Here is a 17,327-nt window from a genome sequence, read left to right on the forward strand (position 1 = left end):
AAAATACAAAGTGATGTTATATAATTTACCCTAAAATTAAAATTGAATATTAGTTGTGACGATCAGGAACCTCTTCTTCACCATTGATCTTCTCCTTTTATAACTATACTTGGGTTGAAAATCTCTTTCTTCTTGAATGCTTATGACTTTCATCATTACTAGGAATTTCTTACACCATTGTAACTCATGTAACCTTCATGTCTCTTCAACAGCCGCCGAAACTCCTTCATTCAATACTCTCATGGCTTTATAAACTCCCCTCTATCATTTGGCTCTATTTATGCACTTTAATCACTGAAACCGTTTTATCTTGGATGACTTATCACTTGATAACCTCAAGTCAATGAATAGTTTTTCTTTGAATGAAAAGAACTAGGTATTAGATCTTAATTCATAAGAGTAACTTCCAAGTTGTTTTAAACGTTAAACCCCACTTCCTTGATAATTCTCAAAATTTTTGTAGCCTTTACTTCTTTTCATCAATTTTTTTGCAAGACTGCAATTTTTTCTTTTAGCAACTTGGCCCTTCCGCTGGACTTTAATCATAGGTTGTTGTCTTCTTCATTGCTTGGGTCTCTTTAGATCCGAGTCAACCTAATTATTTGAGCTTTTCCAAAAAAGTTATTTTTCGGGCCAACAGAGATACACAATGAATTTGTTCACCCAACTTATATCTAAATGATACGATTCACTATATATTAAAAATATATATACAATATATATTATATTTATACTCTATTCATCCACAAAATGTTAAATTATTTAATATAAAATATTATTTTTTATATTAACTATATAATATCTCATACAATAATACTTCATCCGTTCGTCTTTAAAAGTTATTTACTTTTTGGTTTTTTGTATAATTATTTATACAAATATTATTGTATAAATATCATAAGACACTAATAAAAATATTTATATCAATTTTTTTTTAAATTTATAATATATTTTGATATAATAATATTTAAAAATTTGTATGACAAAAAGTAACTGTGAACGGATGAAGAATTTTTCTAATTAACCAGTAAATTTCCTTTTCTTTGGGTGCCCTTAAAGAAAAGAAGCCATAGATATAAATTTTAAAAGAAAAAGTGAAGAGTTTGAAAATCACAAATATATCCCTAATAATAGATGCGCAATAATTTCATTGGAACAGGGAATTTTGCCAATTAACCGAAAAGTACACGGGGTCAACTGCATTTTCCTTTGACGCCGGTAAGAAAAGAAGCCATTGCATATAAATTTTAAAAGAATAAATAAAAGGAATTAGGAAATAACAAATATACCCCTATCCTATGGTAGGCTTGGTTTTATCTCGTCTTCCCTTCTCTTCCTTTCCTTTCCCTTCCCTTCCCTACCCTACCCTCCCCTACCCTCCACCTACGGATTATTTGCCTTCCCGTTCCTTCCTTATTGTGTCAGCCGTACGCGCACGCAGGGATTTTCCCCTCATTCATAGGACCTCCTCCATTATTGATCTCTCATTTTTTATCTTCTCTGATGATTGATTGTTACTGTTACTGTTACTGTCGCTTCGCACTAGTTTTTTATTTTCCCAATCCATTTGAGTCACAGATTTAGTTACCCACCCACGAGCAATCTATTGGATTGGATTGTACATTCATTCGATGCATTTTCCCCCGCCTAATTTTGACTGACTGCTTGCAGTGCTGGGCTCCATCTCTGACGAGGGAGAGGGAGAGGGAGAGGGAGAGGAAGGGAAAGCCCAAGGATTGATTGAGGTCATTAATGGCAATGGGTATGTATGTATGACCGAGAACCCTAGCTAGATTCGTTTGAATTTGAGTTTGAGTTTTCATTTGGACTGGATCCGAACCCACCCTTATCATCGTCGCTTTGATTTGATTTGATTTGATTTCGTCTCTAATATATCTATCTATCTAACTAATGGCTTCGACTATCCGATTCGAGGGTTCCAAGCAGCAGCAGCAGCAACACTACGCCACCAGCAGCCTGGTTGTCGGCTACGCCCTCTGCTCCAGCTTGCTCGCCGTGATCAACAAGTTCGCCATTACCAAGTTTAATTATCCCGGCCTCCTCACAGCACTCCAGTACCTCACTTCGGCCGCCGGCGTCTGGATTCTCGCCAAATTGGGGTTTCTCCACCACGATCCTTTCACCTTCGACACGGCCAAGAAGTTCTTGCCGGCGGCGCTGGTTTTCTACCTTGCAATCTTCACCAACACCAATCTGCTTCGCCACGCCAATGTCGACACCTTCATCGTTTTCAGATCCCTGACTCCTCTCCTCGTCGCAGTCGCCGACACCGCTTTCCGGAGGCAGCCATGCCCTTCCAAGCTCACATTCCTCTCCCTGGTGATCATACTGGGCGGTGCTGTCGGATATGTGGCCACAGACAATGGCTTCACCTTGACCGCCTATTCCTGGGCCTTCGCCTACTTGGTCACCATTACCACTGAGATGGTTTACATCAAGCACATGGTAACCAATCTGGGGTTGAACACTTGGGGATTTGTGCTCTACAACAACCTGCTCTCCTTGTTGATGGCTCCCCTCTTTTGGCTCATCACAGGGGAGTATGCGCAAGTGTTTTCTGCCATTAATTCCTCATCAAACGGCATCGCGGATTTGTTCGAACCCGCAGCCTTTTCCGCCGTGGCTTTATCCTGTTTGTTTGGATTGCTCATCAGCTTCTTTGGATTTGCAGCTAGAAAGGCTATTTCTGCGACGGCATTTACAGTGACGGGAGTGGTGAATAAATTCCTTACTGTGGCAATTAATGTGAGTATTTGGGATAAGCATGCTACTCCCATCGGTTTGATCTGTTTGCTCCTAACCATTGTTGGAGGGGTTCTCTACCAACAGTCTGTTACCACCAGAGGAGGAATTGGGAGGCAAAGCGGAAGTGACGCAGATAGAGATGAAGAAAAAAGGATTCCTGGTAAAACTAGTGGTGTATGAACAACATATTTTGCTTGAGGAGGAGGAGGAGGTACTATCTTAATCTTAACGTAAATAAATGTATGCCCACTAATGTTTGTCGTGCTTGCGAGTAACTTGTATCATTTGCATCTATCTATTGATTGTTAATCTGAGGCCAAGTTTACTAGTGTTTATACTTGCATTGCATTGCATGTGTTTTGTATGTAAGAAAGACCATCCAGGTCAGAATTCAAATAAATATTAAAGAAAAATATATTATCATATTTATGTAAAATGATTCAAAATGTTTAAAAAGTTAGATAACTTAGAAATTTATTAAACGAGATTAAATAATACTAGGGAGGATTGTAGTATTAATCCTACAAAATGTTACTATAGTATCGGATCCATAATTATCTCGGGCTCCAATACTTTAAAGTAAACATAAGATTCAGACGGACAAAATAATATTATCAACCTTAATTACGTGCAGTAAACGCACCCATAATGTATACCCGAAATAACCATTATCAAAACAAATATACTTACAAAATAAAATGTACTATTCGTTAGCGCGGGGGATTCAATCGGTGATGCCCATGCATGTCCCACATTACAAAATGAACTCTTAATTGAAATGGATAGTCAATAACCAAAACTTCTATTTGTAGTAGCTATAAATTGTAATACCTCTTGAGCCATGAAGGTCCTAGACAAATTCAATTCACGAAAACAAATATTGTTTCTTCGAATTCAGAAGGCCACAATTTGTGAAAAGTTGATATATGCAAGAGGCATAAGCAATCATAGTCCTAAACAAAATATACGAACGAACTACTACATGCAGTCAACGTAACAAAAGACAAATAAAGTGGCGGTTAAGGTGTTGATTTGGCCAAATCATCAAACTAATATGAAGAAATTAACAAATCATGACACAATATATAGCACATAATTAGCAAATCTTTATAAGGCATATAGCATATACTATGTTATATATCGGGTAATGATTCGCTATTTTCTTCATGAACATTTTCTAATTGAATCAAATTACTATTGTGATGCAATTAAAATATATTTTGCTACATGTAATTATATAACATATTCAAATATGTGCTATATTCTATATCGATATTTGCTATTTTCTTTATAGACATTTTCTAATTAAGTAAAATCAGCACCATGCTGATTTGACCCAATCAGCACGGTAACCAAAACGGACAAATAAACATTAGTACAATAACAACAAAATTAGCCAATATTAGAAGACATAGCGTTGAAATGTCCTCATTTTGTCTTTTCTCCCTATAGCCTGAACATGTACATCGATATGTAGTGCTCGGACATGGATGTTGTGAGCTTGGAATTGAATCACCGGTATAGAAAGACCTCTATTTCTTCATTTCAAACTTTCGGTATAATTGTTCAAGCATAATCATTTATCACAAGGACCACATTTGTAATATAGTCTACCTGAATTGTTGACACTCCTAGTAACTCTTAGCACGCCATCCCTCTCCCGCGAACATTTTCGTCCTATGTTTCACATAACTCCTTAAATATTGCACAACTTTGTAGATCTGCAAAGCATAAAAACATAACTATAACATCATGAGCAACACATTCACTTGGTTTCATTTCAAATGCATACAAAGTATCTTCAGAAAAATTCACACAGATGAAAATAAAAGTTCAACAAGCTTTTGCCACTATTCTAGAGACATAGGAGGTGCTATCCACAACTCTGTGACTAAAATGATTCATTATTTTGCTTCCATAGATAACATCAAATTCAAATTTGAACAATAAGCTGTTGAAGCAAAACGCAAAACTGCAATGGCTTCCGTACTGATGTTCTACACAGATCGGTCAAATGCTGCTCCAAATTTGATGATCCAAGTTTCTCAACGCTAAACAACAAATCAAACCAAAGCACAACTAATTTCAACATCCAAAAAGAAGAAAATCGAACCTTTTATGTGAAAACAATATCTCATCATCTGAATACAAAATAGACAAATGCGATAACACTATCAAACAAATCGTTACTAGAAGAACCTCACACAAACGTCGTACAAGGATGATAATATGTTTCCAAAAGCACCCAAGATTAATTACACAAGATCCCAAGATCTTCCAGTTTTTGAATCAAATGCTACCAAGATCCGATTCAAGCCAAATAAAAATAACAAGTTGAGAAAACTTACCGGAGGGGACAATGGGGAGAGAACTCCGCGGTGGATAAAACTAGCCTCCGTTCTCCGGAGAAAGGAGAAATTGATGGAGAAGAACGCCGACCCGTGTGCCTGTAGAGAAGAAATAATGAAGAGAAAATTAATTTTGGCCTCGCTCGAGGCTTGGCTTTCACGAAATATTCCCATCGAAAGCTATTCCGATGCGCGACATCATTTTCGGACGAATGGATTAAGGGCTTCCAAAATTCAAAACGGGTATCTCAATAAGAGCCATTGTCAATGCTCTAAGATATGGCAGGCAGCTACGAACTACAATGATTAAGTTAGGTAAAACGGACCTTAGAGCAGATGAATCAAGCTAAATGCTAACCCAAAACTAATCTAACTAATAAACGCAATGCTCGATTAAGATTATAAGTACATCAACTAAATAGTAGGAGCAGATAAGTTCACACAACAGGAATACAAAAAACAGGCTGCTAACTATGAACACGCCAGCTTACTAGTCCACAATTTCTATACGACAAACCCAGCTAACCTAGTCTTAACTAATATGCTAGTTAAAATATGCAAAAGCAGAGCAATCCAAACAAAAAGCTAAGCTAAGCTAAGCTAAGCAATCCAACTACAAAGCACTACACTTGCTATCTACAGCTAAAGCCACAACCAAGCTAAATTTACTACGCTGATTATTTAACATGCTGACCAGCTCTAATTCATGTAGCGAATAAAAAACCAGGCTAATACTGACTCAAACCAGCTCGCTCACGAATAAACTTGGTCAAAAGTTCAAAATATGAGTTCAACAATTCGAACCAAACTGAATAATTAGAAATAATCTAAAATTCTAATATTTTTTTATATATTTTTAAATTTTTTTATAAAAAAAAATATATATTAAAATATAATTAATACTATTATTTAGTTCTTATTTTTATTAAAATATTAAATCTATATACTAATATAATATAGGATAAATTATTTTTTTAGTAAATCTAAATGTGCAAAAAATTGTATTTTTTCTTGTAAGTAGAATTTAATAACAATATTAAATATGGTTTAGATGATTTATTTTATAAATTACCAATTTGACGGAAAAAATTAAAAATTTATAATTGAAATAGCTATCAAATTGTGATAATTTTTAAGTTATTATATTAGATGTAACTCCAAGTTGATTTTGGAAGAATTTCACTTTAGTTCGAATTCAAATTATTTCGGCAGTATCTACTTGCTTATTCTTAATTTTAAATATTTTTATTTTAAAATTCTTCAATCAAAATGATATTAGGTATAAGACTTTTATAATCACAATAGAATATTCTATTACAAGAAAAAGTTTGAAAGGTAACAGATTAGTTTAAAAATTTATTATTTGAATAAGTTAGTATCTCCTTTATATAACCAGGTATCTCATAATTTATGTTAACAAACTATGTTTGTAAGCTTATAATTCGGTGTAATTTTATTTAAATTGCATAAAAGTGAATGTATTGAGAAAATTATAGTTGATATTGTCTGATAATGAGATTATTTATCTATCTTGGAATAGAATAAGATGGTTTTTTTACTTCCAAAGTAGCTAACTGTCAGTCAAAACAATGTACCGGTAGTCTTAAATTGATCGAGCTCATTAGCTTGATCTGATTACTGAAACTGATACATAATTATATGAGAATAACATACACTTAATCACAACTTAATTTTCGTGTTGAATTATAGTTTAATTGTGATTTAATATCAAATACGAAACACAGGGCTCTATAGTGATGTGATCCACTTAGCTTTTCATTGCTCTTATTTCGTGGATCTTGTATCTTATACATATAGCATGATTTCTATGTGCGAACTTTTTGAATATTATTGTTATTTGCAATGAATGGTAATGCTTGACGATTACACCATCTTACATATGTATATTGATGTATCGTTACATTTTGCAATAATAGTAATTAGTTGGACAACTGATTGACCTGTATCACTGGGTCCTTCGGGGGTTGGATTTGGTTAATTATGGCCCTATCTAATCATTATCGTGCAAGTTTTGGTCCACTAATTGGATTAATCACTAGTAGGATCTACCAGTAGTTCAGGATCATTGGCCAACTTCAAACGCGATCCCAAAAGGGTGCGAGGATGAGTAGAGTTTTTGAATCCCCTTTGGATGATTTTTGAGGTGCACGAATTCTACTACTATACACGTGATAGATCTATCTTCGCTACCACAAGCTCTGGATTGTTCTATGGTGAATGGCGATACATGTCGGCTATCCATATGATTGATTGACATATTTTTATTATTTGTACCTGGCTGGTTATGCCTTTGATGTTAGGGTTGGATGTCTGTCTGGTGGTATCAGATTTTTTATATTATTTCTTGAGAGGCATTCTTGTTGATTGATTTGTCTTATCTCGTACTATTGATGATATTCAGGGACATTTTGGATAATGTCAATTGTTGTTGGATGACTTTACTTATTGTCAATATTAAATGATAAAAAATTTATATTGAAAGAATAATAAATATTTTATGCAATGCACAATAGCACAAATACATATATGGAATCAAACCTTCGTTGTGATGAAGTTTTTCTTTTTTGACTCCTCATATCTTTAAATGGAATATATATAACGGAAAAATAATAAGGTAATCATAACACATGCAACATCAATTTTATAAATATAAATGATTTAAATTGTATTTACTTGTGTAATTTTGTTCTACTTACTCATTAATTTACTGATGTTAAATCTATATTTTGTAGGCAATTTGAGTGAGATTGACTCGCCCTATGCATTATTATGGGGCTTTGTTTAGGATTGAGAACACCTAATTAATAATTTTTATTTTATTTATAATGGTCTGATCACCTTAATTGCGAGTTGAGACATGTTTCACTCTAATGACTTTTGTTTCAAGAATTCCAAGCATAGAAATAGGATTTGACTAAAAAAATTATTTTAATCTCTCTTATTTTTTATTTATTATTATTATTATTATTATTTTTGAATTGGGTTTTTTGGAATAAGTGGAATCTCTTAAAAAAATGCCAGGCGTTGAAGTGGTTTATGGAGAAGATGTTTCTTTCCTCTCTTATGTAGACCTTATTGTGTTGGATATCAATCGACTGAAGATTCAACTAAGAGGTTTTGTCAATTATGATGGTGTTTTAATTCTGCGTAAAATTATTAGTTAGATGTTGCTTAGAGCTTAAAATTTTTAGGGGTGGCTTTTTTCAATTTCAAATATTCAAATGGACTGTATAACTTAATGTCTTTCATTCTTGTGTATCACCAATGTCTAGGGGGTTGTAATGGAACTAAAGTCGCAGATGAATCAACTATAAAATCCCGTCAAACTATGAAAACTTCTGACCTCATGAACAGTGGTAGGTGTATGCCATTCTTGAATCGCATAATTCTTTTCTTCATCAACTTGTATACTTCGCACACTAGCAACGTAACCCAAAAATATAGAATATGAAACACAAAAAAACACTTTTCAACATTAGCATACAATTTGTCATTCCTCAATAGATCTAAGGTAACCCTAACATGTTGAATATAATCTTTCAAATCACAACTATATAATGAGAATATCATCAAAGTACACAACTAGAGATTTTCCTATACATGTCCTCAACACATGATTCATCAATCGCATTAAAGTAATAGGAGCATTTATGAGTTCAAAAGGCATAACCCATTCATATAAACCTAACTTGTTTTTTAAAGTCGTTTTCCATTTGTCACCCTTATTCTAATTTGATGATATCCACTCTTTAACTCAATAGAAAATATAGTAGCACCATTCAATTCATCTAGCAGATCATCAAGCTAAATAAGATGTTTATACTCAACAGTAATCATATTAATGGCTCTACAGTCAATACATATTTGCCATTTACCATATTTTTTTGGAAAAAATAGAATAGAAACATAACAAGGGCTCAAGTTTTCTTTTACCTAACATTTATTCATCAACTCTTGTACTTGGTGTTGAATCTTCTTTATCTCTTCAGGATTGACCCTATAAGCTGGTCGATTAGAAAGTTGAGCTCCGGAGATAAAATTAATTTGAAGTTCAATTCCTCTTAATAGTGGCAATCCTCTTGGTGATCTTCGGGAAAAACATCAAAAAATTCCTGCAAAACACCATAAAACTTGGTGATATGTTAGACTTTTAATCTTGAAGTGGTAGACAATAAGATTTATACATCAAAATATGAATCCTATCAATTTCCTCCCCCCAAATGGGTCTAAAATCCATTAAAGTGAGTAAACTCTCTATAATATTTGCACTCATTTTGCTATGACTCAACTCACTTTTCCCTTTTCTTGTGACCTTACGTTTTTCTCGTATTTGACTCTCTTTTCTTTCATTTGCTTCTCTCGCTTGTTTTTCTTTAAGCTTATGAATGTGATTCCATTGATAATCTCTTGATCTTCAATAGGGCTCTCGTATCTCTTCCTTCTAAGAGCTGAGATTATGAAAGAAGAAACCGAAAAGAAAGTATCAACATAAACTGGTTTTATAAGTAAGCATTTCTTGTAAAATGTGAGCAACACCAAATCCATATGCTTCTTTAGAACTTAATGGTTTCAACACCACTTTCTTGCCTTCGTATGTCAAGGTAAGGTGTTCATCTTACCATCATAAATAACCTCATTCTTAAATTGCCACGGACGCCCAAGTAATATGTGGCAAGCTTGCATAGGGACTACATCGCATGTCACCTTGTTGTTGTACTTGTGGATATGGAAGCCAACTTTAACTTGCTTATTCACCTTTAACTCACCACTACTATTCAACCATTGTAGGCGATACGACTTCAGGTGCGGTTTCATCTCAAACTCATACTTCTTTACGAACACGTCACTAATCACATTTGTACAACTACCATTATCAATAATCATACTAAAAATTTACATTTGATCTTGCAACGACAATGTAAGATATTTTTCTTGTTGTATGTTCTCCTCATCTGGTTTGGGCAGTGTACTCAAGGCTCTAACATCACCGTAGTAACTTTATTGTACTTATCCTCGTCATTGGATAAGGTGGCTCGGGGAGTATTCTCTAAAGTGGGCATGTGATCATGGTCAAAGTCAACATTATCATCAGTTACTACCTCACCAGATTCGGTAAGAATCATCTTATGCTTTTTTTTGGATCAGAAAGACCAAGGGTTTTGCTATATATAAATAAATAAATATAATAGTTACTTACATATATGCCAGGCATACCCCGGAAATAAAAAATAAATCAAAAGGTGACAGGACCACCCCTATAATATAAAATTTGTCCAAAGCAACTAGACAAAAATGGGAAACACCCCAAGCATGAAATATAATGGATTATATTATATGTAATCTAAAGGGACACCCTAAAATGGAAAAAAATTCCAAAGTCCAAACAAAAAGAGGCTGTACAAAGAAATTAATATGCAAGCACTTCTTTGCTGGGAAGCTAGAAGCCACACCACGGTCGGACAGATGGGCATGAAAACATCAAATAATTGGCAAATCAGCTTATCATGGTGTGGGTTCTCCAACGTGATCGGAGAAACTGGAGATTAAAGAATACGAAAACAACAAGTTTTAATTTTTGCAATGGAAATTTCAGGCTCTAAGGCGAAGTTTTTCAAAAGTAGTAGAGTGTTGCGGAAAATCTATCATGTCGCATCAAAAATATCTCCGAGTCTTTTCTAGAACTGTTCTTCAGCCAGAAAGCTAACCCATGAGCAAATGGTGCTCCATACTTTTGATGAGAAGGGGCAAAGAGAAAACAAGTGCTGGCAGTCTTCAAAATGTTCATTACAGGGAAGGCAGAGAGGATCCATGTCAAGGAAAGGAAGACGGTCTTCTGCTTTTAGTTTTCCATGCGATTTAAGTCACAAAATAAATGTGTGCTTCGGAAGTGCATAAATGTTCCAGATAATGCGAGCGGGCTGCCAAGGGATTCCAAAAACTCCAAAGTGATCATATACACAAGAGGTGTTGGAATAAAGCTGGTACCATTTAAAAATTCTAGTTTTGGCGCCGGCAGCTGTACCAAAGTAAGGGACGAGCCGATACTTGATGGCATTGAGAAACTTGAGAAAGTCGAAGTCCGAGTGATTCATTGCCCTGTCCAAAAAGTCAAGAAGTTAAAATGCTATCTAGCATCCATTTGACCCAAAGTGACTCTTTGTTAGTGTGCAACCTCCAAATATATTTACAAAGGAGAACTGAATTCCACTCTAGAAGAAGGTGAGGTCCCAGCCCCCCATCCGATTTGAGAGAGAAAATAGTGCTCCAAGCCACAACAATCGAACGAGAATGCCGAAAAAAGGAGCGGAAAAGTTTAGTGATGTACAGAGTCATCATTGGCGGCACTTGGAAAATAGAAAACCAAAAGCAATAAGTATCTTTGATAACCGGGCGGATAAGCTCAAGGCACCTAACATAGGATAAATTACAGCCACTCCAAGTATGAATATATTTAGAAATAGAAGTGATCAATTCGTCAAAGTGAGTAACTTTTGGCTTCTCGGGGCCAATCTGAACCCTGAGATACTTGAAGGGAATTTCGCCATAGGTGAAGCCCATAGCTTTCACAAGTGAATTAGAGAGTTTCGGAGAGGAACCAGCCACAAAAACATTCTGTTTACCAATTTTTATCTTAAAACCATAAACATCTTCAAAATGGGTGATGCAATCAATAAGCATACCCAACGACTGATGATCACCGCGAGAGAGCTTTGGCTCATTATTTTTCAATTTGGAATCAAGGTCTTTGTGTTGTCCCAGGGCAAGTGTTGTCTAGTGCGAACTTCGAAGCAGCCTTTGTGCTCCGATTGCATGACTTATTGTCCAGCTTTTGCATCTCAATTGCTTCTCAATCTTTATGGCACGTTATAACAATTCCTCAATGTTGACATAATAATGTAACTCTAGGGAGTCTTGAATATCTTTATGGAGTCTTCCCATGAATTTCACCATCATAGCTTTCTTGTCCTCCACTATATCAGTCTTTATTATAGCCATTTCTAACTCTTTGTAATATTCCTCAACCATACAAGAGCCTTGCTTAAGTTCTTTCAATCGATGGTAAAGCTATCGTTTATACAAGATGGTACAAACCTTTTTCTCATTACTCCTTTCAACTCCCCTAAGTAGTAATAAGAGTAAATCGTGAGCATAAAATTAAGAACCACAGAAATGCGACCAAGAGAAGGCAACTGTTATTCTAGCTTCACAGCGCCATTGCTTTTCATCTTCTTCATTGTCTAAGTCATCTTCCAACACTACTCCCACCTATGCTTTACAAGACTACATCAATACCCTACTTAATAATTCCAACTCCATCGACACAGTAAAACACACCTTATTATGCCACTCTTCATCCACTTCCCCAGTTCATCATGCATTAACAACGAATAATAATCAATCAAAGAAGGCAGAGAACAACACCCCAAACGATCAAGATCAAGAAAGGTCATTTGAGTCAACAATGACGCAGAAGAATGTTAGTCAGGCTTAGAACCACCACCAAAGTTGCTAAGAACCTAATGCAAAATCTTAAACTTTTGAAGTTTTGTATTTTTAAATCTCCAGAATTCATAAGTTATACCAATATGTCAAAAAAATCATAATAAATCTCACCGCATGAAGGTGTCTTTAGTAAAGATAGCATGATGATCTCCCTCTTTAGGAGTGATATAGTAGCATATGTGGCCCTTGATGTGGCTGAACTTGCAGCACACACTTAGTGATTATAACGGAAACAAAAACAAAAAAAATCGCAAGCTGAGTTGCAATTGCTGAAATTGGGAATCTCAAATACAAAATAAATCAATTGTTTGAAGTGTTTAATTGACAATGGAAGTAGTCTAACCAAAAAATAATTACCACTACGTACAATTTCATACAAACAACAAATATATTAACTGTTCCCCTTAGGCAACCAACTTACATATATTTAGAAATTCATAGGCTTGTGTAACCAAAAAAAATTAAACGTTGATAATGATGAATATTGAAAGAAAGAACTATAAAGTATAAGATCAAGGTATGCAATATTTACCACAGTGTATGGAGAGATAGTATATTGATATCAGCCCCAAACGAGAAATGATCGCCATGTTTAACTGTTGTTTGTCCTCGAACAACTTTGATTACATCTCGAGAGGGACTGCAGTTAAACAAAAAAAAAATATTAAACATTAATATCTTCTTCAAAGTTCCAATAGAAAAGCTAGATTTGACCATATCGATTATCAAAGGATTAAGGAAATTCACTACAATGAAACTTCCTTTTCATAGTCGTAGAGACATCCTCGTGGCTTAGAACATCGACCTTCTTTCACTTGTTGTAAAATAAGTGTCGATACAAGTGCGAACAAATCTGATTTTTCATATTATCAAGTCCCCAACAACCCTTTTAGATGGACGCACATTTTCTTTGAAGGAATGCATTTAGAAATCAAATCAATCATTACAACTCTCTTTCTTAAAATTCTCTCACTTTGAGGAGCTCTGAAAATCCTTCTTCTTAACATGGCATTGCCAGAAATTTTGGATATTATTAACACCATGAGGAATTTTTTTGCGCAGGACTGAATACTGGGGAAATTTCCTTAAGGTTGAAAAATTCTTAGCATATGATAAATTGATGCACACTTCTTGGAATTTTGGATGATATTCCTTTGACGATGTTGAAAACCCATGCTTCAAGAAACTAAAAGTCTCTTGATTGGGAGTCATTCACTAGGAAGGTAAAAAGTTTCACTTGGTCGACGATCCCGAAAATTACTCGAGTGACTTTCAAAAATTTGTAATTTGCTTAGGGTAGATTGGAGAAGCCGCCATATGAATCTGAAATCAGATAAAAAGTCTTGAAAATCCTTGCATCAAGAACTTAAAAATCATTGCATTTGATTTCTAAAATACATAGTGCTGGACAAATTGCGTTAAAAAAATTTGAAATCATCGTGCACAACATTTTGAATTTCATCACGCTCATAAATTCTGGAAACTCTCACTGGAAATCTCAAAAGCATTGTGTCCAGAATCTGGAAAAGTTGCCCGCATGCAGGTTTTTGTTGCTTGAAAAACATCTAGGTACAAACTGAAGCCAATGGTTGGCGTTGAAGATCTGTGATTCTTGACTTCTCACAAGGATTGGGTGCTTGAGAATTCACATCTCCCAGATACTAGCGTTTGCTTTATGGTTACGTCGCTTGGAAAGCTTCCACGATCTTGTTAGAGCACATACAATGGCCCTCTAATAAAGGGCTTCTCACTTGAAATCGAAGTTTTTTAGCCCAGATTTTTAAATATGTATGCACAATGGCTTTCTAATTAAAGTCAAAATATCAATCATTCTTCAACATCGTCTAGTGTAGTAGAGGCGTCGTCCAAGCTTATTTCTCAATCCTTCTCTTGTTCTCTTTCTTTTACGGTGCCCATCGATTGAGGAAGAGACCACAAGATAGAGTGGTGGACATGGCGGTTGAGGAATCGGTGCTGGTAAGGTTCTCGTCGAGCAGAGCGGTGGTTAAGTTGGGGCAATCCGCCGTCGACTGGGTGATGGTAAGTGACACCGGCAGTCGAGAGAGAGCTGCGTTGAAGTGTAAGTCATCAGAGCTTGTGATGGGCGGGGCTGAAGGAGAAGGGCTACGACGGCGAGGTTGGGTAAAATCGACAATGAGGATATTGAGAGATGATAGAGGATGAAGGAGATAGGGAACAAGCTGAAGGCCACTGTGTACCACTCTTTTTCAATGGCTTTAAGTTGGTTTTCATTGCCTTTACATGTCGTATTTGAAGAGCTTTTTACACTTGGTCCGCCGTGTGTGCTCTTAGACTGGACCTAGGATTTGAAGAATCCCTTCATGTTGAATAGATGAAATTAGCATGGGTGAGAGGAGATATGATGCTTACACGGAAAATCTGGATTTCATCGCCAATATCGCCTCAAAATTAATCACCTCGCATCTTTGAATTTTATTGCTCCAAATAGGAAGACATGACGGACACGATGATGGACGCTAATGGAAAGAAAGGCGAGGTGATGTCACGGCTCGAGATGGATGGAGAGAAAATAATGAAGAGATTAAAAAAAAAAAAACTAAACAAAAATAAAAGACAAAAAAACTCAACACACGCACACATGAAAATAAAACCCAAACAAATAGCCATTGCAACATAAAATAGAAAAATTCAACCAAGGTGATCGAATTTCAAACGGCGACATGCAGGACCCAAATCTCAACATAACATACAAAGAAAGCTCAAACAGAAAAACATCAAACACTCACGCTAATACACAACACAGATTGAAGACGTCAAACGATCGGAAAAAAGAACAAAACATAACAAGAAAAGAAATGCATATAACGCAACCACATGAAATTTTATGAAAATAGAATGCGATGCAAAAGAGACTGGTAGATATAATTGACATATTTACACTCTTAATGCCAAAAAATATTCCCACAGCAAAAACTCGAGAAAAAATCGGGAGATTGAATTCCCTATGATCCCTGGAAAGTGAGGCGGCCAAGAAGATGTAACCTGAGAAATTTCAAATTGATGGAAAACGATGATTTCAGAGGATGACACAAAACACAATAAAAAAAATTTGGAAATCGAACAAAGGCACTGAGGAATACAAACACAAATATTTTCCAAAATTGTGTTCGCGATATGACAACTGGCAAGAATGATATTATTTAATATTATTTTTTTATCAAAATATAATATTTTCAATTATAACAAATTTATTATTAGTATTAAAATATTCGCTTTAAATATTTATCCTAATAAACATCTCATAATTCACACATCCACTATCCACACTCAATAGCCGTTGCCTACACCAGGTTTTTCCTCGCCTCATCTTCTTTCGCAATTCTTTATTTTCTTCCTTTTTCTTTTCTTATTTATATCTCATTCTTCTTATTATTGACTCACCATATTGGTAATGATTCTATTTTATCTATTTAAAAAAAAAAAACTTGAAGCGTAAATTTGAATTGAAAATCAATTTTTTGAACTGACAATTAACAATTTGGGAAAATGATGGACCCAAAACAAACCATGTAAAAACCATTTGGTGTTTTCCTTCCATGATAGACAAGTGCATAATAATTTCAAAATTGGGTTAATCATCACAACCACTCTCTTAATTTTTACTTAATCTCTTATCTTTTTATATTTTTTCATTTCTGTAGGGAGTCTTCCTTTTGCTCTGCTACTAGTGTTGTATCCTTATGCAATCTTTTTGATTTGATGATTGTCTCTTATCTTTTTATATTTTTTCATTTCTGTAGGGAGTCTTCCTTTTGCTCTGCTACTAGTGTTGTATCCTTATGCAATCTTTTTGATTTGATGATTGTAGATAAAATATTTCTAAAGGGTTTTAACATTTTTTATGAGAAAGCTCTAGTAAACACTTTTTTTTATAAACACTCTCCTTTACTTGATTGTTATTGGCCTTTGCCATATTCTTGACCCATTTATCCATTGTAGAGCCAAGGGGGTTTTGAAACCTTGTCTTCCATCAACCTACTCGAATATACTTAAAGGGTTTTATCCACTTTTAACGGAAAAAATCTGGCTGACATGTTTGAGCCTGAGCTCAAGGCTCTAGCCGACGCTCTCGATGAGTTGTCCGGGGCCTTTGAAGCTAATCCTAACGTCAGTCAAATACTAGATTGGGATTACGAGAGAGTAGTGGAGCTCAGCCTTGACATTGTCTGGTTCTGAACTTTTTTTGCCTCAAGACCTTCTGAACCCTTTTATTTCTAGCAAGAAATTGTAAATGTCAATTAAACCATTGCCCAGTTCCAATTGTGACCTTCTCCTCTCCTCCAAGGACGGCCTCATTGAAGATATCACAATCGGAGAGAGGGAACTCGAGAAAATCAAATAGTGACTGGAGGGTTAATACAAGGAGCTAGCAGAAATCAATCATTGTCTAGTGGAAAAAAAAACATCTAAACTCAATAGGGTCACCTAGCCGAGCTCAAGCGGGATTTAAGGGCTTCCCTCCGAGCACGGCGGAGGGTTGAGAGAGACGCGACCACCTTCCTTGTTCAAATTTCATCCTCCCAATTCAACTTCTTATTTGGATCTCTCTTCTGCCTTTCAAAACTTATGACTGGCATAATAATTCGATCCTTCATCATAGACAACTTTTAATTTTGACCATCTTGCCCTAACTACTAGAAAGGACCC

At 35.4% G+C, this 17,327-nt stretch overlaps 1 protein-coding gene across 1 annotated transcript; it reads left to right on the plus strand.

Moving 5' to 3' along the window:
- Positions 1-1,770: 1,770 nt before the first annotated feature.
- Positions 1,771-3,080, plus strand: LOC127261415 (GDP-fucose transporter 1-like). The gene has a single exon (XM_051289772.1). The coding sequence runs from the start codon at positions 1,912-1,914 to the stop codon at positions 2,944-2,946; it is 1,035 nt and encodes a 344-aa protein (XP_051145729.1). The 5' UTR covers positions 1,771-1,911; the 3' UTR covers positions 2,947-3,080.
- The last annotated feature ends 14,247 nt before the right edge of the window (positions 3,081-17,327 follow it).

The sequence above is a fragment of the Andrographis paniculata genome, unplaced genomic scaffold (genome assembly GCF_009805555.1).
Source record: "Andrographis paniculata isolate CXL003 unplaced genomic scaffold, ASM980555v1 Contig62END, whole genome shotgun sequence".
NCBI classification, from domain to species: domain Eukaryota; kingdom Viridiplantae; phylum Streptophyta; class Magnoliopsida; order Lamiales; family Acanthaceae; genus Andrographis; species Andrographis paniculata.